Genomic DNA, 27,888 nt, shown 5'->3' on the forward strand with positions numbered 1-27,888 from the left:
TCGTTCTTATAGAGTTCTTCTGTTTTTCATGGATGTCTGCAAAGGCAAGTTCAGGTTGTATACCGTATACGTTCTCTGATCATAAACAGAGCTATTTGACCATTTGAATGCAGCCTCTGACAACATTGTTACACAGTAAACACTCTGCGTATGATTGTAGAATTAACATGAGCTATCGAAATAATAGACGAAACAGTGTTGAGGAAAATAGAGCACTTGAGCAGTTGTCTATGAAATCGGACATGACCGATTGATCTGTGTCCCTGGGTTTGCAAAACATTATTGATTTCTTGCTGGTCATGTTACAAGCTATAAATAAAGCTAAAGATGTCATCACTATGTGTGATAAATTGTATGTTATAAGCAATTAAAACATGCAACTTATCAAAATAGTAACGATTCCCTCACCTCATCACCCAGGTCAACACCTCTTCCCATTGCCTGAAGACTCGCACTCAGCATTTTAGCAACAGCTTCTTCCCCTCTGCCATCAGATTTCTGAATGGACAATGAACCCATGAACACTACCTCACTATTTTCTTTTCTTTATGGTCTCTTTTTGCACTACATGTTTTATTTAATTTTATACATATATATTTCTTATTGTAATATATAGTTTTTTATCATTAGATATTTCATCATTAAGTACTGCTGCCGCATAACAAATTTCATGACATATGTTGGTGATATTAAACCTGATTCTGATTCAGTTCATGGACTACTGACGGAAAGTGCCTTACAATCATAATTTGTAAAATATTGTCTGTGCAGCGGGAAAGATTTCACCTAAGTTGCCCGCTATTTGAATGTTCTGTCTTTGATTGTAATGAGTGATGACACCTTTAATAGCTTTAATGAACAGCTTAGGGGCCTGAGGGATTCTTGCAATAGTACTGTCACTGTACTACTGCAGTGGTCATAGGCTCGTTCTGAATTCCAGACAATGTGAAATTAACTTATGATCGATCATTCAAAGATGAACGTAATTTCAGATTTGGACTGTTGAGGTCTGGATTACGGTGCACTTAAGTACATGATTAGAATGTCCAGAACAGCAGGTATTGTGCACCATATTTTCCCTCCGCAATATAAAAAAAACAAGAACAACATATTTGCAGAAACTGTATTTTAAGCAACACACACACACACACAAATTGCTGGAGGAATTCAGCAGTCAGGCAGCGTCTATGGAAATTAGTAAACAGTTGATATTCTTCTTCAGGACCAGAAAGGAAGGGGGAAAACGCTGGAATAAAAAGGTGGGGGTGGAAGGCAAAGAAGATAGATAGATAGTTACTTCAATAATCCCAAAAGAGATTACAATGTCACAGTAGCATTACAAGTGTACAGATATAAATATTAGAAGTAAGAAAGAATAAAAAATAAGTTACCTCCAACAATCTAACAGGAGGGGTCATCACTTCCCTGGCTATAGGTTGACTCATTATAGAGCCTAATGGCCAAGGTTAAGAGTGACCTCATATAGCACTCTGAAGCAGCACAGCTGTCTTAGTCTATCACTAAAAGTGCTCCTCTGTTCAGCCAAGGTGGCATGCAGAGGGTGAGAAACATTGTCCAGAATTGCCAGGATTTTTTGTGGGGTCCTTTGTTCTTCCACAGCCTCCAGTGTGTCCATTTTGACGCCTATAACAGAGCCAGCCTTTCTAATCAGTTCATTGAGCCTGTTGGCATCACCCGCTTTGCTGTTTTTCCCCAGCACACTACCACATGGTAGATTGTACTGGTGACGACAGACTGGTAGAACACGTGAAGGAGAGGCCTGCATACTCCAAAGGACCTCAGTCTCCTCAGGAAGAAGAGGTGACTTTAGCACTTCTTGTACACAGCCACTGTGTTGCTGCTCCACTCAAGTCTGTCATCCAGGTGCACTCCCAGGTACTTGTAGATCCTCACTACATCCACGTCCTCACCATCAATAGTAACAGTGCAGGCTTGGTCTTCCTGAAGCCCATCACCGTCTCCTTTGTCTTACCGATGCTGAGCTGCAGATGATTCAGCTTGCAGCATTTGACCTAGTCCTCCACCACAACCCTGTATTCATCCTCCCATCCTCCCTTTATACACCCAACTATTGCTTAGGCATCAGAGAATTTCTGCAGATGACATGACTCAGTATTGTATCTGAAGACCGAGGTACACAGGGAGCCAATACGGTCCCCTGTGGGGCCCCAGTGCTGCTTACAGCCATGTCTGACACACAGCTCTGAAGCTGCACAAACTGTGGTCTGCCGGTCAGGTCGTCCATTATCCTGGACACAGTGGAAGTGAAGACCTGTGTTGAATGGAGCTTTTTCCCCAGTAGTGAGGTCTGTATGATATTGAAAGCACTTGAGAAATCAAAAACATGATCGTCACAGAGCTGCCCTGCTTATCCAAATGGGAGTCAGTTCTGTTCAGCAGGTAAACGACAGCATCGTTGACTCCATTGTGCTCCTGGAGGGCAAACGCAGGGGATCGAGGGCTGATCTGATCAGGGGTCGGAGGTGAGACAGGATCAGCCTCTCTAGGGTCTGCATGATGTGTGAGATCAGGGCCACTGGATGGTAGTCATTCAGGGCTTTTGGTTGGTCTTCCGTGGGTACTGGGACCACACGTGATGTTTTCATTTTCCAGGCTGGGATTCAGATTGAAAATGTGCTGGAGAACTCCACACAGCTGCTCAGCACACTCCTTCAGTACACACCCTGGGCTTCACACCGTCCAGTGCTAATGCTTTGCCGTGTCTGAGTTTCCCCATGGGCACTAGCCTCCACAGTATCCCGACACATCTTCAAGGAACAATGCCTCAGAAAGGTGCCATTCATCACTAAGGACCCCCATCACCCAACCCATGCCTTGTTCTCATTGCTACCGTCAGGAAGGAGGTACAGAAGCAGGAAGGCACGCACTTAACAATTCAGGAACAGCTTCTTCCTCTTGGCCATCTGATTTCAGAATGGACGCTGAGCCCATGAACACTTCCTCACTCCTTTTTTAATTCATATTTTTTGCACTACTTATTCAATTTAACTAATGAATATACTTAATTTCACAGTTTTTTTCTATTATGATGTATTGCATTGTACTGCTGCAGCAAAGTTATCTAACTCCATGGCATTTGCAGGAGATATTAAACCTGGTACTGATAAAATGTACAAGCTTCCCGTGTGGGTGGTTCAGCTCTTCCGATTGAAATGGCCAGTTCGCAGTGCCTCTGCGACCGGGGGAGCTGTGATTGACTGCGATGGGCGATGATGGGGCAGGGGGAAGGGGTCACATGAATCGTGCTGGCGGTTCACGTGGACGATTGGCGATCGATAGGCAAATAAACAGGGGGCGGACGGAGTAACTGCACCGCTTCTGAGCCGGGAGAGGACACTCGGGGGGAGAAAGGAAGTTGGCGTTGTCGGGCTCCGCGATGAAAGAGTGAAGATGGGTGATTGGAATTTGCTGGGAAGTATTTTGGAAGAAGTGCACGTTCACTCAACCATCGTGGGGAAGATTTGGTTAACAATTTTGTTCGTTTTCCGGATGCTGGTTCTCGGGGTGGCCGCCGAAGATGTCTGGGATGACGAGCAGGCTGAGTTCATCTGTAACACCGAGCAGCCGGGCTGCAGAAACGTCTGCTACGATAAGGCTTTCCCCATCTCCCTCATTAGGTTCTGGGTCTTACAAGTCATCCTGGTGTCGTCCCCGTCCCTGGTGTACATGGGCCACGCACTCTACCGGCTCCGAGCGCTGGAGAAGGAGCGGCAGCGCAAGAGAGCCCAGCTGCGAGCCGAGCTGGAGGACGCGGAGGCGATGCTGGAAGAGCATAAACTCCTGGAGAAAGAACTGAGGAAGTTGGAAGAGCAGCGGAAGATCAACAAGGCGCCGCTCCGGGGCTCACTCCTGCGCACGTACGTCCTGCACATTCTGACCAGATCGGTGGTGGAAGTCGGCTTTATGGTGGGCCAGTACCTCTTGTACGGATTTCGACTCGATCCCCTGTACAAATGCGTGCGGTCGCCCTGCCCCAACACCGTCGACTGCTTCGTCTCCAGGCCCACGGAGAAGACCATTTTCATCGTCTTCATGCTCAGCATCGCCGCCTTCTCCTTGTTTCTGAACATACTCGAAATCATTCACCTAGGCATCAGGAAGATCAAACTAGGTCTGTACCCGGGCTCCGAGTTAAGTATCTGCAAGTCCAAGAAAAATTCAGTTATCCAGCAGGCGGGCATCATGGCCAATTCTTCTCCGCACAAACTTGTCCCGATGATCCACGGCGGTTACAAACCTCTACCAGAACAGGGAGACCTCGCACATCTCGCAACCTGCCTGCCTCCAGAACCCACGGCGCCTGCAGTAACTAAAGGTGACGCTTTCGAATCTATTTTCTTATTTTGTCTGGAGAACTGATTTTGTTTCACGATTGGTAATTTAAAATGAAGCGGAAAGTTGGCAGAGTGATAATCGAACAGGAGCTGGCAGTCTGGATTTCAAATACTCAGCCCGATATTTCGTTGGATTCTCTAGTCATAGAGCGCTAATGCACAGAAGTAGGCCCTTCGGCCCACATAGTCCGTGCCCAACTGTTATTCTGACCAAGTCCTCCTGTCCAAGTACTGTACATATCGCATTCACCACTTCCACTGAAAGCTCTTTCCACACTCTCGCCAACCTCTAAGTGAAGAAATTCCCCTCATCTTCCCCTTAATTTCACCTTTCATCTTTAACCCATGGACTCTGGCTGTAGTCCTACCCAACCTCAGTGGAAAAAGCCTGCTTGCATTTACCCTATCTATACCCCTCATAATGCTGTACACCTCCATCAAATCTCCTCTCAATGCCCTACGCTCTAACGCATTTTGTAAAACAGTTAAGTGGACACCCTCATGTCCTCAAACTTGCTGGTTGACTCATCGCAGCTAAGACCGGACGGTTACCGGTTGGCTGTGCAGTAGAAACGCCGGCGAGCCCCAGGCCCACGCATTAAATTTCGTAGCGAGTACCTTCACTCGATAGAGATTAATGTATTTTGTGCATCCATTCATTTATAAACTAAAACAGAAGAACACACACCAAATGTTGGTGGAACTGAACAGGTCAGGCAACATCTATGGAGAGGAATAAACAGTGTTTCCGGCTGAGACCCTTCATGAGACTATAACATAAAGGAGCATAATTATGCTAGTCGGCCCATTGAGTCTGCTCTGCCATTCCATAATAACCAATTTATTATCCCCCTCAACCCAGTTCTCCTGGCAGCACCAGTGGATAAGGTAGCAAAGAAGCCAAGTGGCATACTGGGCTTCATAGGCTGAGGTGCTGAAACAAACAGCAGTTATAACTTCATAAACTTCTACCAGGTTCTTCCTCAGCCTCTGGCACTCCTGTCGACTCTACACATTGACATTTTTGACCTTAAGAAATAGGAGCAGGTTTAGGCCATTCAGCCCATTGAGTCTGCTCCACCATTCCATCATGGCTGATTAATTTAGCCATCTCAACCCCCTTCCCCTGCCTTCTCCACGTAACCTTCAATGTCTTGACTAATCAAGAACTTATCAACCTCCACTCTAAATACACCCAAAGACCTAGTCTTCATCATGAGTCCTCTTTCCTTTTCTCATGGATTTGTTGTCGTGGTCCAGTCCGTGAAATCCACATTCCGGTTCACGGTCCGGTCCATGTTCCTTATTCCAGGTTTTCCGGGTTTTCCCTGTTTCTGTTGAGGCAGCTGATTCTTGTTTGGGCTGGCTTCATAAATAGCTTCAGGATTCAGCCTTGGGCTGCTGGATTGTTCCAGTCTAAACCCCCTGTCTGTATCCCTTCCCTTCACTGTCCTGCCTGGAGCCGAGCAAAGCCTCACCCTGCCTCTGCCTGGAGCCTCACCTCGCCCTGCCTCGCCTCACCTTGCCTCTGCCTGGAGCCCTGCCTTGCCTCACCTTGCCTCTGCCTGGAGCCCTGCCTCTGCCTCACCTTGCCTTGCCTCTGTCTCACCTGGAGCCTTGCCTCTGCCTCTACCTCACCTTGCCTTGCCTCTGCCTCTGCCTCACCTTGTCTTGCCTCTGCCTCGCCTGTGTATGGAGCTTCGCCCTGTTTGGAACTGCCTGTCTGTATCCACGGCTTCGCTAGGTAGGTCTGGCTGTTTGTCGCTACCTAACATTGGGAACTGCCCCTCTGTGTCCATGCTTTCTCCTCGTGTTCAGCGTTCTGTGTTATGAGTCCCGGCCCTATGTCCTGTACCCAAGGAGGGGTCCCAGCTCGGTGTTCCATGTTCATGTCTCTCCCTCGACCAAGGCTCTGGGTTCTCATCATGTCCATGTGCCTCGCCCAGCACAGGAGTACCTTGCCCAGCCCGGTGCTGGGATTCCCTCGTCCTGTGCTGGGATTCCCTTGTCCAGGAGTCTCACGTCCAATCCTGTTGTCTCTCCCTCAACCAAGGCTCTGGGTTCTCGTCATGTCCATGTGCCTTGCCCAGCACAGGAGTACCTTGCCCAGCCCGGTGCTGGGATTCCCTTGTCCAGGAGTCTCACGTCCAATCCTGTTGTCTCTCCCTCAACCAAGGCTCTGGGTTCTCGTCATGTCCATGTGCCTCGCCCAACACAGGAGTACCTTGCCCAGCCCGGTGCTGGGATTCCCTCGTCCTGTGCTGGGGTTCCCTTGTCCCGTCCTGTGCCTCTCCTTGTCCTGTAGCCTCGTCTTGTCCTCGCCTGGTTCTGGAATCTGAGCCCGAGTCAAGACCCAGATTCTGGGTCCAAGTCCAGTCTCCTAGTTCCCAGCTCCATGTCCTGGTTCCGCTATCCTGGTCAAGTCCTGGCCCAGGCCCGGAATCCTTGTCACGTCTGGGGCCTGTGTCATATCCAGTGTCCTTTCTTCCCCACTTTCCTTGCTTCCTTCTCACGCCTAGTCCTGTTCCTGGTAGTTCAGTGTCTGTCTTGCATTTGGGTCGGCTCCGAACGTCACCTCTTATGACATTTGTGATTTATCCCTGATTTAGGCAAAATTAAACCACTTACCATGTTGGGTTTTGCACTTACGGAGTCTGACGTTTATTGCAAAGTAGTCATTAACTTTTTAGTAATGTGTTAATTGTCTTCTTCGCTGTCGGAATTTTTAAATGTCCCTAATACATCAGTCTTTACAACCAATCGTGGCAGTGTGTTCCAGGAACTTAACACTATCTGTGTATGAAAAAAAAATTAGCTCTGACATCTCTCAACTTTTTTCCGCTCATGTTACAAGCATGTCCTCTGGTGTAAGCCATTGGTGCCCTGATGAAAAGGCACTGGCACATCTACTGTCATGCCTTCTGATGTAAGTTCCCAATCTACCACAGCTGACTCACACCTCATAACATCATAAATTGCCTTGCTTAGTTTCAAGAACTGGACTTGTAAATCTTTATATAAAATTCTGTCATATTATGCTCTCCCTTCTTCACAGCCCTCTTAACTACCAGATTATTAGTTAATCCCCTTGTCGTCATGCAGTATATTAATTGTTTTATGATAACCATTACCACAAAGTTGAAATTTCTAAGTTCAAAGTAAATTTATTATCAAAGTACATACAGTATATGTCACCATAAACAACCCTGAGACTCATTTTCTTGCACGCATGCCCAAAAACTCCAATAACTATAATAGAATCAATGTCCACACCAACAGGACAGACAACCAGCATGCAAAAGACAACAAACTGTGCAAATACGAAAAGAAAGGAAATAATAATAATAGTAATATCTACAACTGGTATCATCCCAAAGTCACGGCACAATAGGCATTAAAAAATTACAAGTCAAGTCAAATCAAGTCAATTTTTATTGTCATTTCAACCATAACTGCTGGTACAGTACACAGTAAAAACAAGACAAGGTTTTTCAGGACCATGGTGCTACATGAAACAGTACAAAAACTACACTGAACTATGTAAAAACAACACAGAAAAAAACTACACTAGACTACAGACCTACCCAGGACTGCATAAAGTGCACAAAACAGTGCAGGCATTACAATAAATAATAAACAAGACAATAGGCACAGTAGAGGGCAGTAAGTTGGTGTCAGTCCAGGCTCTGGGTATTGAGGGGTCTGATGGCTTTGGGAAAGAAACTGTTATATAGTCTGTTCGTGAGAGCCCGAATGCTTCAGTGCCTCTTCCCAGATGGCAGGAGGGAGAAGAGTTTGTATGAGGGTGCGTGGGGTCCTTCATAATGCTATTTCCTTTGCGGATGCAGCGTGTAGTATAAATGTCCATGATGGCGGGAAGAGAGACCTCGATGATCTTCTCAGCTGACCTCACTATCCGCTGTAGGGTCTTACGATCCGAGATGGTGCAATTTTTGAACCAGGCAGTGATGCAGCTGCTCAGGATGCTCTCAATACAACCCCTGTAGAATGTGATGAGGATGGGGGGTGGGAGATGGACTTTTCTCAGCCTTCGCGGAAAGTAGAGATGCTGCTGGGCTTTCTTTGCTATGGAGCTGGTGTTGAGGGACCAGGTGAGATTCTTCGCCAGGTGAACACCAAGAAATTCAGTGCTTTTAACGATCTCTACCGAGGAGCCGTCGATGTTCAGCGGGGAGTGGTCACTCCATGCCCTCCTGAAGTCAACAACCATCTCTTTTGTTCACATTCAGAGACAGATTGTTGGCTCTGCACCAGTCCATTAGCCACTGCACCTCCTCTCTGTAAGCTGACTCATCGTTTTTGCTGATGAGACCCAACACAGTCGTGTCATCGGTGAACTTGATGATGTAGCTCGAGCTGTGTGTTGCAGCACAGTCGTGGGTCAGCAGAGTGAACAGCAGTGGACTGAGCACGCAACCCTGGGGAGCCCCCGTGCTCAGTGTGATGGTGTTGGAGATGCTGCTCCCGATACGGACTGACTGAGGTCTCCCAGTCAGGAAGTCTAGGATCCAGTTACAGAGGGAGGTGTTCAGGCCCAGTAGGCTCAGCTTTCCAGTCAGTTTCTGAGGAATGATTATGTTGAATGCTGAACTAAAGTCTATGAACAGCATTCAAAAGTATGTGTCTTTTTTGTCCAGGTGGGTTAGGGCCAGGTGGAGGGTGGTGGCAATGGCGTCATCTGTTGAGCAGTTAGGACGGTAAGCAAACTGCAGGAGGTCCAGTGAGGGGGGCAGCAGGGTCTTGATATGCCTCATGATGAGCCTCTCGAAACACTTCATGATGATGGATGTGAGTGCAACGAGACAGTAGTCATTTAGGCAGGGCACTGAAGACTTCTTCGGCACGGGGACGATGGTGGCGGCCTTGAAGCACGTTGGAACAGTGGCACTGCTCAGGGAGATGTTCAAGATGTCAGTGAGAACATCTGCTAGCTGGTCTGCACATCCTCTGAGCACTCTGCCAGGGATGTTGTCTGGTCCAGCAGCCTTCCGTGGGTTAACCCTGCACAGGGTTCTTCTCACGTCAGCCACAGTGAGACACAGCATCTGGTCATTTGTAGGAGGGGTGGACTTCCTCGCCGCCACATCATTTTCCGCCTCAAAACGAGCGTAGAAGTTATTCAGCGCATCTGGGAGGGAGGCATCACCTGCACAGGCGGGTGATGTCCTTAGTTGATGTCCTGGATGCCCTTCCACATGCCGCGTGTCGCCGCTGTCCTGGAAGTGGCCGTGGATTCGCTGGGCCTGTGCACGCTTTGCCCCTCTGATGGCACCGGACAGTTCGGCCCTTACTGTTGTTAGGGCTGCCTTGTCGCTCCTCTGAAGGTGGAATCACGGGTCCTCAGTAGCGCACGCACCTCCGCAGTCATCCGTGGCTTCTGGTTAGCGCGTGTAGTGATGGTTTCGGACACGGTGATGTCGTCGATGCACTTGCTGATGTAGTTGGTCACTGATACCGTGTACTCCTCTAAGCTGGTTAGAGTTGCAGCCTCCCTGAACATGTGCCAGTCAGTGTGCTCAAAGCAGTCTTGAAGAGCAGAGATGGCTCCTGCTGGCCAGGTTTTCACCTGCTTCAGAACTGGTCTGGAGCGCCTGACGAGCATTCTTTACGCTGGGATTAGCATAACAGAGAAGTGGTCTGAGTAACTGAGGTGGGGGCAGGGCTCTGCCCGTTACGCATCGGGGATGTTTGTGTAAACCAGGTCCAACACGTTCTCCCCCTTCGTTGCGAAGTCCACATACTGATGGAATTTGGGGAGCACTGACTTAAGATTTGCATGACAGTTCGCTAATAGCCCCATACAGTTCACAGAGCGCCTCCTTTGCATTAGTGCTGGGGGGAATGTGGATGCCAACTATGAGGGCAGTGGTGAATTCCCATGGTAAATAAAATGGTCTGCATCTAACAGTCACTAGGACTACACTCCATTAGGGCTACACAGCAATATCTACGTAAATCTCCAGAAAGCCACAATACTAAACATCACCAGACTAGTCCGAAAATTCGAGCAATTGAGAAATGAGTGAGCTTGGCTCTGCCCGTACCCCAGGTTTTAGCAACTTGAGCTGAGAAAAAAATGTGTTTTTACAATAAAAATAATAAATCTAATTTTGTTGTTTCTCATTTGATACCCAATTTTCGGCTGTTCGATATGAAAATTGGGTATCAAATGAGAAACAACAAAATGAGCTGTACCTTAACATACATGGATGATTTGAAATTATATGCCCCTTCATCAGTAAAGCTAAAGCAATTAATTCAAATAGTAGAAATATTTTTGAAAGATATAAATGTGAACTTTGGGCTGGATAACTGCAGAATATTAAACACAAAGAAAGGTGCACTAGAGCTAATAAAATACGAAACAGAGCAGGATACAATACAATCGATGGATGAATATGAAGCATATAAGTATCTGGGATATCAACAAACAAAATAGATCATAGTACGATAAAGGAAAAGCTTTTGACAGAATTCGGCTAAAACAGAACTCAACAGTAAAGATAAAACAAAGGCAGTAAACATGTTTACTATCCCTTTATTAATGTATCCTTTTGGCATAATACCTTGTCTAAAATTGATCTGGAAAATTTACAAAGAGAAATAAGAACTGAAATGACAAATTTCAGAAAACATTCTGTACACTGAAATATGCTTAAGTTAACACTACCTTGACAGAAGGAGGAAGAGGAATAGCAGACATTAAAAATCTACACAATAGTCAGATAAAACTTAAAGGATATACTTTCATCAACACAAAATGATTCAGCACTTCACGTGAGCATAGCAAATTCTGGTAAGAAGTGTACACAACTAAATTAAATGAGAGCACAACCCAGAACAATGAGTATTGGAAGAAAAAGTTAATGGAAGAGAATGACTGTCCATTGGAAGGAATCCCCACCATCTGAGCAGACTGTGTATCGACAAGGAAGTGAAAAACGCCTGGCTCAGAGTCGGAGACCTCTTCTCAGAAACAGAAGAGTTCCTGTGGCAATGCAGGGCCAGGTGACTAACACAAAAAAAATCAAAAATCCATAATAAAAGACCAACATATTCAAGATGATAAATGTAGAAAATGCCAAGAAAAAATACAAACAATCCAAAGCATTACATTCATTTCCACTGCACTTATCTCCTTTTTAATTATCAGGCCTGCATGAAGTTTGTCCCATTATTGAAAGGCCTAGGTAGAGTGGATGTGAAGAGAATTTCCCATTAATGGGGGAACTCTAGGACCAGAGGGCACAGCCTCAAAATAGAAGGACGTCCCTTTAGAACAGAGATGAGGAATAATTTCTTTAGCCAGAGGGTGGTGAATCTGTGGAATTCATTGCCACAGGCAGCTGTGGAGGCCAAGTCATTGGGGATATTTGAAGTGGAGGTTGATAGGTTATTGATTAGTCAAGGTGTCAAAAGTTATGGGGAAAAGGCAGTGAATAGGGTTGAGAGGGATAATAAATCAGCCATGATTGAATGGTGGAGCAGACTTAGTGGGCCATATGATCTAATTCTTCTCCTATGTCTTATGGGCAAATACCTTATAAATGTGTCACGGAATATGTTGTTTTGTGACAGCAGTACAGTGCAATACATAAAAACAAATAGCAACAATTGTGAGGTAGTGTTGAGTTCATTGTCCATTCAGAAATCTGATGGCAGAGGGAGGAAGCTGTTCCTGAAATGTTGAGTGTGTGTCTTCAGGCTCCTGTATCTCCTCCTTGATTGTATCAGTGAGAAGGGGGCTTGTCCTGGGTGATGAGGGTCCTAAATGTTAGGTGCCGCCTTTTTGATACATCGCTTCAATGCTGTCAAGAGAATATATGCATATTATAAAATGAATATTTGCAAATAGTTGCATGTAAGAAAATACTTTTGACTCACATGAGATAAATGCCTTAACGTGTTTATTTGTGATATTAAGAGACATCTGGTCAAACTGGAAGAGACTTCTCAGTGAATAAACCTCAACAGGACCAAGAGCAATTTCATAGACAACGCCATGGTGAACGCTGTGTTGAGGACCCAACTCAAGTGAAGCACATCCATAATGTAACAGGAAATCAGGATCACTCACCCATGAGTGATATTACTTCCAAAAGGTCCCACCCGAATGAGCATGACTCAAAAAGCAGTGATAATGTTGACAGCGCACTGGGGCACGCAAAGGTAACTATGTACCACGCAAGCCAACCAGAAATCCCAGCCGCCACCCGCAACACTCTTTGCAGACAGAGCAGAGCTAGTTGTTATAAAGACAGTCCAGACGATGGTGGTGATTATCAGGATGTGAGGAGGGCAAGCTGCACTGGGATTAAGTCAAAGAGGATCTCGGAAACCACAATCGCCAGCCGCCCGGGAAGTCCGTGCTCTACAAATGGTTCCAGTACCGAGTCCAAGCATAAAGAAGAAAGTCCACCTGTTACCCCACCTCCTTCAGGACGCAGAATGTCAATGGCAAGTATAAAGAAATCCTGTTGGCACATTTGGAATAAAGCTGTTCAAGGTTTAGGAGATAAGGGATGAATTTTCAGGGCATTGATTTGGATGAAAATAAAACACTAATACACTGAAAATGGTGGGCAGTTTTCAACACTGATGTAACTGATATCCCAGGGCCTAATGTTTGATAGACCCACCCCAAGGCAGGTGATAAATCAGGTCTTAGTAAACTATTGACTAATGCAGGAATGGGTGGGTGCTCCAGGCAAAGGGAATCTTACAAATATCTCCTTTAATCATGTTGGCTCAAGAGATAATCTTGTTCTGAACTCCAGAGTAGCTCTTCGCTGATTTCGGAAGATGAAGCAAACTCTAGGTTTTGCCCTGGCAAACAGCCTACATCAGAATCAGGTTTATTATCACCGGCATGTGACGTGAAATTTGTAAACTTAGCAGCAGCAGTTCAATGCAATACATAATCTAGCATAGAAAAAAATTAATAATAAAAAATAAAATCAAAAATAAATAAATCAATTATGGTATACGTATATTGAATAGATTAAGAAAATGTGCAAAAACAGAAATACTGTATATTAAAAACGTGAGGTAGTGTCCAAAGATTCAGTGTCCATTCTGAATTGCTGAGTGTGTGTCTTCAGGCTTCTGTAACTCCTACCTGAGAAAAGGGCATGCCCTGGGTGGTGGATGTTCTTAATAATGGACGCTGCCTTTCTGAGACACCGTTCCCTGAAGATGTCCTGGGTACTTCGTAGGCTAGTACCCAAGATGGAGCTGACTAGATTTACAACCCTCTGCAGCTTCTTTTGGTCCTGTTCAGTAGCCCCTCCATACCAGACAGTGATGCAGCCTGTCAGAATGCTGTCCATGGTACAACTATAGAAGTTTTTGAGTGTATTTGTTGACATGCCAAATCCCTTCAAACTCCTAATAAAGTATAGCCACTGCTTTGCCTTCTTTATAACTACATCAATATATTGGGACCAGGTTAGATCCTCAGAGATCTTGACACCCAGGAACTTGCAGCTCCTCACTCTCTCCATTTCTGATCCCTCTATGAGGATTGGTATGCATTCCTTTGTCTTACCCTTCCTGAAGTCCACAATCAGCTCTTTCGTCTTACTGACGTTGAGTGCCAGGTTGTTGCTGCGGCACCATTACACTAGTTGGCATATCTCTCTCCTGTACGCCCTCTTGCCACCACCTGAGATTCTACCAATAATGGCTGTATCATCAGTAAATTTGTAGATGGTACTTGAGCTATGCTTAGCCACACAGTCTTGAGCCACACATATAGAGAGTAAAGCAGTGGGCTAAGCACACACCCCTGAGGTGCGCCAGTGTTGATCGTCAGCGAAGAGGGTATGTTATCACCAATCCGCACAGATTGTGGTCTTCCGGTTAGGAAACTGAGGATCCAGTTGTAGAGGGAGGTATAGAGGCCCAGGTTCTGCAACTTCTCAATCAGGATTGTCCTGATTTAATGGTATTAAATGCTGAGCTGTAGTCAATGAACAGCATCCTGATGTAGGTGTCTCTGTTGTCCAGGTGGTCTAAAGGGGTTCCCAACTGAGGTCCAGAGACCCCATACTTAATGGTATTGATCCATAAAATAAAAATAATTGGGAACCCCTGCTTCAGACCAAGGTGCACAAGACAGCACATAAGCGTCACACACATAACACATAAAGTAATATTACCCTAAGCAAATCAACAAATAAGATGGCGCATTTATGACACAAGTTAAAAAGTTAACGATATACCTCTACTGGCACTTCTTACGTGATGAGACCTGGGTGGTGACAGGGAGTTCAGTCGTCGCACAGCCTGGGGGATGTTCTTGTCAAAGAGATTGCTGGTTGGTCAAGAGGGATTGTTGACAATCCTGCGCACATTACACTCCTGATGGATGGATGGAAGAGAGACTCGAGTAATTCTCTCAGCAGTCCTCGCAATCCTTTGTAAAGACTTATGGCCAGGTGACTAGACGGTGATGCACCTGGTCAGGACAATCTTGTGCTCCTGTAAAAATTCGTTAGAATAGAGGGTAAAAGGAGCCTCAGTCGCCTCAGTCACAGGAAGTGGAGGGGCTGCTGTGCTTTCTTGACTCCACAGTCAGGGACCAAGTGATATTGTCCCTTATGTGTACTCCCAGAAACTTGGTGCTCCTCATTCTCTCTACAGAGGAGCCATAATGCACAGGTCACAAAAATGAAGGTTATTCATTCATGCGGTTTAATGTTTTAGTAGGAGACAAAACAGGGATGGCTATAGTGATTAATGACCAGAGCTGGAATCCGGAGACCAAGACCGACAATCCAACGTTGTAGGTACAAATCCCACCATGCAGCTGAGATATTTAATTTCAGTTATTATTCCAAACTTTGGGAAAACTAAACACACACCAAGTAGTTTTAATCACTATGAACTTTTAAATAACCATAAAACCCTTCTCCTCAGAGATGGAAATCTGCCCTTGTTACCTGTTCTGGCCAGCCTAGATGCTTCAATAGCCCCAGACATGGCCTAGCAAGCTGTTTGGTTAGGAATAAACCAGGAATGTCACCTGGCATCTACTCAGGCCCTGAGTCTGGATGTGGTAAAGTCACTCACAGCCCATTGATCCTCCAAAGTCCTTCTTTCAAAACAAGGAGGATTTGTTAGGAGAGCTGACGCAGAATAGCCCAGCAACAGTCTGATATCGATGCAGAAAAACAGACACCTTGGTCCATCTAGTCTGTGTCAAACAGCTTTTCTGCCTCGTCCCATCGAGCTACACTGGGACCATAGCCCTCCATACCCCTCCCATCCAAACTTCTCTGAAATGTTGCAATGGAACTTGCATTTTATTTTTTATTATTAATTTTGAGATACAACGCCATGCGACAGTGAGAATAGGAATAGAGTGAGGGGGAGGATAAATGCGTGGCTGAGGGATTGGAGCAGGGGGCAGGGATTCCGATTTCTCGATCATTGGGACCACTTTTGGGGCAGGTGTGACCTGTACAAAAAGGACGGGTTGCACTTGAATCCGAGGGGGAATCGATATCCTGGCAGGGGGTTTGCTAAGGCTGTTGAGGAGAGTTTAAACTAGAATTGCTGGGGGGGGTGGGGGGGTGGGAACCAAACTGAAGAGACGGAGGAAAGGGAGGTTGGCTCACAAATAGAGAAAGCTTGGAGACAGTATGAAAGGGAGGATTGGCAGGTGATAGAGAAGGTACGCGCTCTGACCAATGGTTTGAGATAGAAACATAGAAAACCTACAACACAATACAGGCCTTTTGGCCCACAAAGTTGTGCCAAACTTATCCCTACCTTAGAAATTACCTCGGGTTACCTATAGCCCTCTATTTTACTAAGCTCCATGTACCTATCTAAAAGCCTCTTAAAAGACCCTATTATATCTGCCTCCACCACCGTTGCCAGCAACCCATTCCACACACTCACCACTTCCTGAGTAAAAAAATTACCCCTGACATCTCCTATCATGAACAAAGCGGTTGAGCTTAGAACGTGGATCAATACTTGGAGCTTTGATTTGGCGATCATTACAGAGACTTGGATGGCTCAGGGACAGGAATGGCTACTTCAAGTGCCAGGCTTTAGATGTTTCAGAAAGGACAGGGAGGGAGGCAAAAGAGGTGGGGGCGTGGCACTGTTGATCAGAGATAGTGTCACGGCTGCAGAAAAGGAAGAAGTCACGGAGGGATTGTCTACTGAGTCCCTGTGGGTGGAAGTTAGAAACAGGAAGGGGTGAATAACTCTACTGGGTGTTTTTTTATAGACCACCCAATAGTAACAGGGACATTGAGGAACAAATAGGGAGACAGATTCTGTAAAGGTGTAACAATAGCAGGGTTGTCATGCTGGGAGATTTCAATTTTCTCAATATTGATTGGCATCTCCCTAGAGCAAGGGGTGGAGTTTGTTAGGTGTGTGCAGGAAGATTTCTTGACACAATATGTAGTTAAGCCTACAAGAGGAGAGTCTGTACTTGATCTGGTATTGGGAAATGAACCTGGTCAGGTGTCAGATCTCTCAGTGGGAGAGCATTTTGCAGATAGTGATCACAATTCTATCTCCTTTACCATAGCATTGGAGGAGGATAGAAACTGACAGTTAGGAAAGTGTTTAATTGGAGTAAGGGGAAATATGAAGCTATCAGGCAGGAACTTGGAAGCATAAATTGGGAACAGATGTTCTCAGGGAAATATACGGCAGAAATGTGGCAAATGTTCAGGGGATATTTGCATAGAGTTTTGCATAGGTACGTTCCAATGAGACAGGGAAAGGATGGTAGGGTACAGAAACCGTGGTGTACAAAGGCTGTTGAAAATCTGGTCAAGAAGAAAAGCTTACGAAAGGTTCAAAAAACTAGGTACTTATAGAGATCTAGAAGATTATAAGTCTAGGAGGAAGGAGCTTAAGAATGAAATTAGGAGAGCCAGAAGGGGCCATGAGAAGGCCTTGGCGAGCAGGATAAATGAAAACCCCAAGGCATTCTACAAGAATGTGAAGAGTAAGAAGATAAGATGTGAGAGAATAGGACCAATCAAGTGTGACAGTGAAAAAATGTGTATGGAACCGAAGGAGATAGCTGAGGTATTTAATGAACACTTTGCTTCAGTATTCACTACAGAAAAGGATCTTCATGATTGTAGGGATGACTTATGGTGGACTGAAAAGCTTGAGCATATAGACATTAAGAAAGAGGATGTGCTAGGAGCTTTTGGAAAGCATCAAGTTGGATAAGTCTCTGGGACTGGACGAGACGTAACCCAGGCTACTGTGGAAGGTGAGTGAGGAGATTACTGAGCCGCTGGCGATGATCTTTGCATCATCAATGGGGATGAGAGAGATTCCGGAGGATTGGACAGTTGCAGATATTGTTCCCTTATTCAAGAAAGGGAGTAGAGAGAGCCCAGGAAATTATAGACCAGAGTCTTACTTCAGTGGTTGGTAAGTTGATGGAAAAGATCCTGAGAAGCAGGATTTATGAACATTTGGAGGGGCATAATATGATTAGGAATAGTCAACATTGCTTTGTGAAAGACATGTCGTGCCTTACGAGCCTCATTGAATTTTTTGAGGATGTGTCTAAACACATTGATGAAGGTAGAGCAGTAGATGTAGTGTATATGGATTTCAGCAAGGCATTTGATAAGGTATCCCATGCAAGCCTTATTGAGAAAGTAAGGAGGCATGGAATCCAAGGGGACATTGCTTTGTAGATCCAGAAGTGGTTTACCCACAGAAAGCGAAGAGTGGTTGTAGATGGGTCATATTCTGTATGGAGGTCGGTGACCAGTGGTGTGCCTCAAGGATCTGTTCTGGGACCCCTTCTCTTCGTGATATTTAAATGACCTGGATGAGGAAGTGGAAGGATGGGTTAGTAAACTTGCTGATGACACAAAGGTTGGGGTTGTTGTGGATAGTGTGAAGGGCTGTCAGATGTTACAGTGGGACATTGATAGGATGCAAAACTGGGCTGAGAAGTGGCAGATGGAGTTTAACCGAGATAAGTGTGAAGTGGTTCATTTTGGTAGGTCAAATATGATGGCAGAATATTATATTAATGGTAAGACTCTTGGCAGTGTGGGATATCAGAGGGATCTTGGGGTCTGACTCCATAGGACACACAAAGCTGCTGCACAGGTTGACACGGTAGTTAAGAAGGCATATGGTGCATTGGCCTTCATCAATCGTGGAATTGAGTTTAAGAGCTGAAAGGTAATGTTGCAACTATATAGGACCTTGGTCAGATCCCTCTTGGAGTACTGTGCTCAGTTCTGGTCGCCTCACTACAGGAATGACATGGAATCCATACAAAAGATACAGAGGAGATTTACATGGATGTTGCCTGGATTGGGGAGCATGCCTTATGAGAATAGGTTGAGTGAACTCTGCCTTTTCTCCTTGGAGCGACGGTAAATGAGAGGCGACCTGATAGAGGTGTATAAGATGATGAGAGGCATTGATTGTGTGGATAGCCAGAGGCTTTTTCCCAGGGCTGAAATGGCTAGCACAAGAGGGCACGGTTTTAAAGTGCTTGGAAGTAGGTATAGAGGAGATGTCAGAGTTAAATTTTCTTATACAGAGAGTGGTGAGTGTGTGGAATGGGCGGCTGGTGATGGTGGTGAAGGCAGATATGATAGGGTCTTTTAAGAGACTCCTGAATAGGTACATGGAGCTTAGAAAAATAGAGGGCTTGGGTAACCCTAGATAATTCCTAAAGAAAGTAGATGTTCGTCACAGCATTGTGGGCCAAAGGGCCTGTATTGTGCAGTAGATTTTCTATGTTTCTATGGAATAGGCATTTCCAACCCAGTGAGCCACACCACTCGGCAAACCACCTGTTTACCCTTAGACCAATCACTGAACAATTTAGAATGAGCTATTAACCTACTAACTTTCTTCTTCAATCTTTTTATTAATATCAACATATTGACAATAACAGATATTGATACAGAATTATTGGGATTACATTGTTAATAGTTAACATGCATGAATATATACTCAATTCGTACAAAGGAATTAAGTCTCCCAAAATCATACAAAATACAAATATGATGTACAGAAACCATGGTGTACAAAGGCTGTTGAAAATCTGGTCAAGAAGAAAAGCTTACGAAAGGTTCAAAAAACTAGGTACTTATAGAGATCTAGAAGATTATAAGGCTAGTAGGAAGGATCTTAAGAATGAAATTAGGAGAGCCAGAAGGAGCCATGAGAAGGCCTTGGTGAGCAGGATTATAAGGATTATAAAAGAAACATGGGCTGTTTATAATATCTAAAAAAGAAAGAGAACCATAAGTGTCATCCACTCCGATCCTCTCTATATGTATAAAACTGAAGAAAAAAAAGAAATAGGTTTGGAAAAGGTCAAATTACATCATATGAAAATATTGAATAAATGGCCTCCATGTCTTTTCAAATTCAATAGAAGGATCATATATAACACTTCTAATTTTTTCCAAGTTTAAACATAACATAATTTGAGAGAAGCAATGAAATGTGGTAGGGGGGTTAATCTCTTTCCAATTCAACAAAATAGATCTTCTAGCCATTAATGTAAGAAATGCAATCATCCAACGAGCTGAGGGAGTTAAATGAATTGGCTCTATCATTGGTAAACCAAAAACAGCGGTCGTAGGATGAGGTTGTAAATCAATATTCAATACCGTTGAAATAATATCGAAGATATCTTTCCAGTATTTTTTCAAAGATGGACATGACCAAAACATATGAGTTAGAGAGGCTGTCTCAGAATGACATCTGTCGCATATAGGATTTATATGGGAATAATAACAAGCTAATTTATCCTTGGACATATGGGCCCTGTGCACAACTTTAAACTGTATCAACGAATGTTTGAAACATACAGAGGATGAATTAACTAATTGAAGAATTTTTTCCCATTTTTCAATAGGTAAATTTAAGTTCCCTTTCCCAATCATTCTTAATTTTATAAGATACATCTGAATGTATTTTCATAATTATATTGTAAACAGTTGCTATTACACCTTTCTGAAAAGGATTTAAATTAATATTTTTTCCAAAATACCCATAGAATCCAGATTCAGGAAGATAGGAAGCAGTGTTTAAAAAGTTTCTAATCTGTAGATATCTAAAAAAGTGGGATCTAGACAAATTATATTTATTAGATAATTGTTCAAAAGACATGAAACAATTATCCAAAAATAAATCGGAAAATCGTAATATACCTTTAGTTTTCCAAGCTAAATAGGCTTAGTCCATAATAGAGCAATGAGAAAAGAAATTAGATGTAATAGGAATTGCTAGAATAAATTGATTCAACCCAAAGAATTTCTGAAATTGAAACCATATTCGTAAAGTGTATTTAACTATCGGATATTCAATTTGTTTATGCAATTTAGAAGAAGCAAAGGGAAGTGAAGTCCCTAAAATAGAACCCACTGAAAACCCTTGTACAGATTTGGTTTCCAAATTTACCCAGTGAGGACTTGAAGTTATATCCAAGTCCCACAACCAAAATTTCATTTATCAGATATCGATTGCCCAATAATAAAATCTAAAGTTTGGCAATGCCAGTCCACCTTCCTTTTTAGGCTTCTGTATGTATCTTCTACCTAACCTAGGATTTTTATTTTGCCATATATATGAAGAAAATTTAGAAACAACATTATCAAAAAAGGATTTCGGAATAAAAATTGGTACTGCTTGAAATATATATAAAAATTTAGGTAAAATAATCATCTTAATAGCATTGATCTGACCTATCAGTGACAGAGACAATGGTAACCATTTAGTGAACAAATGTTTAATCTGATCGATTAAAGGTAAGAAATTAGCCTCAAATAAATCCTTATGCTTTTTTGTAATTTTAACCCCTAAATATATATAAAGTGATCGGTAACCAATCTAAAAGGTAAACTTCCATAAATTGGAACCTGCATATTTAGGGGAAACAGTTCGCTCTTATTAAGATTCAGTTTGTAATCAGATATATCAACAAGGATATAACTGCGGGAATGGATTTCTCAGGATTAGAAATGTACAATAACAAGTGGTCTGCATATAATGATAGCGTATGTATCTCCATTCCATGAGTAATACCAAGAATATTAGGTGATTCTCGAATAGCAATTGCTAAAGGTTCCAGGGCAATATCAAATAGTAATGGACTAAAAGGACAACCTTACCTAGTACCCCGAAATAGACAAGAAAAGGCAGATCTTTGGTTATTAGTAAGAACCAAGGCTACTGAGGTATGATATATCAATTTAATCCAAGTTATAAATATCGGACTAAAATTAAATTTCTCAAGCACAGTAAATAAATTAACCTTCTAACTGGTATGTCTTTAGACTTTGGGAGGAAACTGGAGCACCGGGAGGAAACCTACAAGTTCATAAGGAAGACATACAAACTCCTTACAGAGGACAATGGAGTTAAACTCCAAACTGCATCACCCTGAGCTGTAACAGTGTTTCACTAACCGGTACACTACCGTGGTGCCGTATGCCATGGGAACTTCTCCTGCCTTTCAGCCAATCAAAGACAAATTTTCCCTCTTTCCCAGTTCCCTTGCTTTCTTTGCACTGTACAGCCTGTTTACTTCCATTTCTCCTGGTTTCTGATGAAAGATCACTAAACTGAGATTGTAGCCACATCTTTCTCCACAGATGCTGCTTCACCAGTTGAGTATTTCCTGAATCTGTGTAATACCTCAAAGTCGAGTTTGCTGTCGTATGTACAAGAACAGCACATGTGCACAGCTGCATCGAGAAACTTACTCACAGCACCATTACTGACACACAGCATCAGACAAGCAGCTTTCACAAGAAAATATCAATTAAGCACAATTTATAAACACTATAAACATTTTTTTACAAGTTAAAAAAGTCCATTGTAGTGCAAAGTGGTCATGATGTTGTTGTACTGAGGTAATGAACAGGGCTGAGGGTGAGAGAGGTAGTGATGAGGTGACCAGGGCTGCACACAACACTCCCTATTTGGTGTTAGCAATATTGTATATAACTTCAGCATATCATCTCAGCTCTGCTACTCAATACTCAGTGTCCACCCTGTTTTGTACAGAGCCCAGTGGCTGGAATATGATAGCTGGTGCTTCTCTACAGAGCCACCAAATGACCATCAGCATCATCTGCAACATTACATTGTGATTAGAAAACAATGCCCTAAATTTAAGTTCCCAACCTGGGGTCCACAGATCTTTCAGTTAATAGTAGGGGTCCATGTCATTAAAAAGGTGGGAACCCCTTGCCCTAAAACAGTGGTCCTCAAACACCGGGCCGTGGGCTAGTACTGGGCCGCAAAGCATGTGCTACCGGGCCCCGAGAAAATTATATGATTTGTCGATATGAGTCAGCTGCACCTTTCCTCATTCCCTGTCACGCCCACTGTTGAACTTGAACGCACGCGAGGTCTTCAGTCCCTAAACGCAGTGACACCCTCACACCAGGGATCACTGGTTGGCCTCAGGTAACCGGACACCTCGCGCGGCTGCTGAGAAGTGGCATTGATACTGGCCTGGAGCACAGACAGATGGGCGCTGCCTGTTTAGCACACTGAATGTTTGTGGGGAACCCAGTGCTAAAATATTTGCAGATGACCTAATTGGGGTTCAGAGCAGCCATCTCGTGGTGATCTACTGAAAGTCATCTCTTGAGCTAAACTTTTGTCAGACGATAGATCCTACCTACCTACAAGGGGGGGCGGGCACGTACAATGTCACACTCCTTGCTCGGCTGGTCGCTCTCTCCGGACTGCGACCCCGGAACAGGGACCTCCAGCCCTTACCTTGTCCTCTTACTGGTGTGTTGCAATGATTTTATATGTTCATATGAGGAAAATATGCGCTGTGTGTTTAATATCCAAATGTTACTTAGTGTTATGATGCTATTGACTTATAAGTGAGTTATAATTGACTTATCACTATATTCACGCGAGGAAAATATGTGCTGTGTGTTTAATATTAAATTTGTTAGATGAACCCTTTTAGAAATGAAATTGAGTGTATTACCATAAAAACATATAACAATTACAGCATGGAAACAGGCCATCTCGGCCCTTCTAGTCCGTGCCGAATGCTTACTCTCACCTAGTCCCACTGGCCTGCACTCAGCCCATAACCCTCCATTCCTTTCCTGTCCATATACCTATCCAATTTTTTAAAAATGACAAAATCGAAACTGCCTCTAGCACTTCTACTGGAAGCTCGTTCCACACAGCTACCACTCTCTTGAGTAAAGAAGCTCCCCCTCGTGTTAACACTAAACTTTTGCCCCTAGCTCTCAACTCATGTCCTCTTGTTTGAATCTCCCCTACTCTCAATGGAAAAAGCCTATCCATGTCAAATCTATCTATCCCCCTCATAATTTTATTAGTGACTTATAGTTGACTTATCACCGATGTTCCAGTCATGATTAAACCCCCTCCCCGTCGGCTGGTCAGCAAGAATATTGTCAATATTAAACCCGTCCGCAGTGCAAAAAGGTTGGTGGCCGCTGCTCTGCAGAACCACCTAATGACCATCAGCATCATCTGGAACATCTGAATGCACCAAGTGTCAGAAATAAGGCGGATGAGCTTGAAGCCCAGGTGCGAATGGGTAACTATGATGTTGTTGGGATAACGGAGACATGGCTGCAGGGAGATCAGACCTGGGAAATGAATGTACAAGGGTATACGTGCTATCGTAGGGACAGAAATGTGGGCAGAGGGGGTGGGGTGGCCCTGTTGGTGAGGAATGAGATTCAGTCCTTTGCAAGGGGGGACATAGGGTCAGGAGAAGTAGAGTCTGTGTGGATAGAACTGAGGAACAGTAAGGGCAAAAGGACCCAAATGGGTGTTGTCTACAGGCCACCAAACAGTAGCATGGATATTGGGTGCAAGTTGAATAGGGAGTTAACATTGGCATGTGGCAAAGGTAATGTCGCAGTAGTTACGGGGGATTTCAACATGCAGGTGAACTGGGAGAATCAGGTTGGTGCTGGACCACAGGATAGGGAGTTTGTAGAGTGCCTACGGGATGCATTCTTGGAACAGCTTGTAGGAGAGCCGACCAGGGACAAGACTATTCTAGATTTAGTGTTATGTAATGAACAGGATTTGATAAGCGATCTTGCAGTAAAGGAGCCATTAGGAGGTAGTGATCATAATATGATAAGTTTTTATCTGCAATTTGAGAAGGATAAGGGCAGCTCGGAGGTGTCAGTGTTGCAGTTGAACGGGGGAAAAACTATGGAGCCATGAGGGAGGAGCTGGCCAAAGTTGACTGGACGGATAGCCTAGCAGAAAAGACAGTGGAACAGCAATGGCAGGTATTCTTGGGAATAATGCACAAGGTGCAAAATCAGTTCATCCCCCAGAGAAGGAAGGATTCAAAGGGGGGAAAGGGGCCACAGTGGTTGACAAAGGAAGTCAGAGATTGCATAGCATTAAAAAAAAGGAAGTATGACAGAGCTAAGGTGAGTGGGAGGACAGATGATTGGGAAGTTTTTAAGGAACAACAGAACTTAACTAAAAAGACAATACGGGGAGAAAAAATGAGGTACGGACGCAAGCTAGCCAGGAATATAAAGGAAGATAGCAAAAGCTTTTTTAGGTATGTGAAGGGAAAGAAGATAGTTAAGAACAATGTTGGGCCCTTGAAGAATGAATTGGGTGAAATTGTTATGGGAAACAGAGAAATGGCAGAAGAATTTAATGAGTACTTTAGATCTGTTTTCACTAAGGAAGACACAAGCAATCTCCCAGATGTATGGATGGGCCAAGGACATAGGGTAACAGAGGAAATGTAACAGGTTGACATTTGGAAGGAAACGGTGATGAGAAGACTGATGGGACTGAAGGCTGACAAGTCCCCAGGTCCAGATGGTCTGCATCCTAGGGTACTAAAGGAGGTGGCCCTGGAAATTGCGGATGCATTGGTAATCATTTTCCAATGTTCCTTAGATTCAGGATCAGTTCCTGAGGATTGGAGAATGGCTAATGTTATCCCACTTTTTAAGAAAGGAGGGAGGGAGAAAACAGAGAACTATCGACCTGTCAGCCTGACATCGGTGGTGGGGAAGATGCTAGAGTCCATTATTAAGGATGAAATAGTGGCATATCTAGATAGCAGTGATAGGATTGGGCTGAGCCAGCATGGATTTACCAAGGGTAAATCATGCTGACTAATCTGTTGGAGTTTTTCGAGGATGTAACCAGGAAGTTAGACGGGGGAGATCCAGTGGATGTAGTGTACCTCGATTTTCAGAAGGTATTTGATAAGGTCCCACATAGGAGATTGGTGGGTAAAATCAAAGCTCAGGGCATCAGGGGGAAGACATTGACGTGGATAGAAAACTGGTTGGCAGATAGAAAGCAAAGGGTAGCGGTGAATGGGTGTTTCTCAGAATGGCAGGTGGTGATTAGTGGGGTGCCACAGGGCTCGGTATTGGGACCACAGCTGTTTACAATTTACATCAACAATTTGGATGAAGGCAGTGAAAATAACATCAGCAAATTTGCTGATGATACTAAGCTGGGTGGCAGTGTGACATGTGATGAGGATGTTAGAATTCAGGGTGACTTGGATAGGCTGGGTGAGTGGGCAGTTACTTGGCAGATGATGTTTAATGTGAATAAGTGGGAGGTTATCCACTTTGTGAGTAAGAACAGGGAAGCAGATTATTATCTGAACGGTGTAGAGTTAGGTAAGGGAGAAATACAAAGAGATCTAGGAGTCCTTGTTCATCAGTCACTGAAGGTGAATGAGCAAGTGCAGCAGGCAGTGAAGAAGGCTAATGGAATGTTGGCCTTTATTACAATGGGAATTGAGTACAAGAGCAAGGAAATCCTCCTGCATTTGTACAGGGCCCTGGTGAGACCACACCTGGAGTATTGTGTACAGTTTTGGTCTACAGGGTTAAGGAAGGACATCCTGGCTGTAGAGGAAGTGCAGCGTAGATTCTCGAGGTTAATTCCTGGGATGTCTGGACTGTCTTACGCAGAGAGGTTAGAGAGACTGGGCTTGTACACGCTGGAATTAAGGAGATTGAGAGGGGATCTGATTGAAACATATAAGATTATTAAGGGATTGGACAAGATAGAGGCAGGGAATATGTTCCAGATGCTGGGAGAGTCCAGTACCAGAGGGCATGGTTTGAGAATAAGGGGTAGGTCATTTAGAACAGAGTTAAGGAAAAACTTCTTCTCCCAGAGAGTTGTGGGGGTCTGGAATGCACTACCTTGGAAGGTAGTGGAGGCCAATTCTCTGGATGCTTTCAAGAAGGAGCTGGATAGGTATCTTATGAATAGGGGAATCAAGGGATATGGGGACAAGGCAGGAACTGGGTATTGATAGGAACTGATCAGTCATGATCTCAAAATGGCGGTGCAGGCTCGAAGGGCCGAATGGTCTACTTCTGCACCTATTGTCTATTACATTGTGATTAAAAACAATGCCCTAAATTTAAGGTTCCCAAACTGAGGTCCACAGACCTTTCAGTTAATAGTAGGGGCCCATGTCATTAAAAGGTGGGAACCACTTGCCCTAAAACATTAACACAAGAGATTCTACAGAAGCTGAAAATCCAAAACCACACACACGCAAGATGTTGGAGGAGCTCAGCAAGTCCGGCAGCATCTAATAAACAGTCGGTGTTTCAAGCCGAGACCCTTCAGCAGGACTGGAAAGGAAGAGGGATTATGCCAGAGTAAAAAGGTGGGTGGGGGAGGGGGGAGGAGGACAAGCTAGAATGTGACAGGTGGGCAGGAAAGGTAAAGGGCTAGAGAAGAATCTTCTCTTTAAAATGCCCTAAAACATTGGTGTTTAAGTGAAGTCAACAGTTAATGCTGAGAGAGAGTTGGACCAATATTGAAAAGTAATCTTCAGATCTATTGATAACTAACAGAGGATTGCTTCCATATTCTTTTTGACCTATGAATGCAAATGATCAAAACTATGTCATTTTAAAGTTTATTTTTTTCTCTTTCAGAGCATGCTCCTCGAGCTATCTTCCATCATGAAAAAGTGAAAAAATAATCGTGCTGTAATTTCTGAGTAATCTAAAGACCTCCAGTATACAAGGTTCCAAAGGGAAGTAATGGAAAAGTAATGTTACAAATACTGAAGCGTAAATGCTTTAATGATAATCTCTTATATTACAAACCACTGAGGTGTTTAATAAGATCCATTCCACATTCTAGTCTTAATGCCCTTGTTCAATAATATTCTGTATATTTTATTGGTCTTTATAAGGATGTAAGTTACAAATTGCTTGAAGTGCATCACAATGAGAGATGTCTAAATAAAAACTGATAAATTTAAACGGTTTCATTTTATTTATTTAACCAGTATAAAGTTCATAAACTGTAAGAGACATTTCTTACCTGTCAGCTGTTGTTCAAAATGAAGACAAAGAACTCTTTGTTGAGTTATAGTGATCAACTCATTGAAAAATATTACTGTTGAAAGTGAGAGAGCCAAGTTTGTTCTGAGCAGCACACACAAAATGCTGGAGGGACTCAGCAGGCCAGG

At 43.9% G+C, this 27,888-nt stretch overlaps 1 protein-coding gene across 2 annotated transcripts; it reads left to right on the top strand.

Moving 5' to 3' along the window:
* The first annotated feature begins 3,373 nt into the window (after window positions 1-3,373).
* On the top strand, window positions 3,374-27,643 carry gja10b (gap junction protein alpha 10 b). 2 transcript variants are annotated; one of them, XM_073057473.1, is made up of 3 exons: window positions 3,374-4,357; window positions 12,322-12,854; window positions 27,347-27,643. In XM_073057473.1, the coding sequence occupies exons 1-3, from the start codon at window positions 3,433-3,435 to the stop codon at window positions 27,383-27,385; spliced, it is 1,497 nt and encodes a 498-aa protein (XP_072913574.1). In that variant the 5' UTR covers window positions 3,374-3,432; the 3' UTR covers window positions 27,386-27,643. The 2 variants fall into 2 exon arrangements, with proteins under 2 accessions (XP_072913574.1, XP_072913575.1); XM_073057474.1 differs by lacking the exon at window positions 12,322-12,854.
* Window positions 27,644-27,888: the final 245 nt, after the last annotated feature.

The sequence above is a fragment of the Hemitrygon akajei genome, chromosome 9 (genome assembly GCF_048418815.1).
Source record: "Hemitrygon akajei chromosome 9, sHemAka1.3, whole genome shotgun sequence".
Lineage (NCBI taxonomy): Eukaryota > Metazoa > Chordata > Chondrichthyes > Myliobatiformes > Dasyatidae > Hemitrygon > Hemitrygon akajei.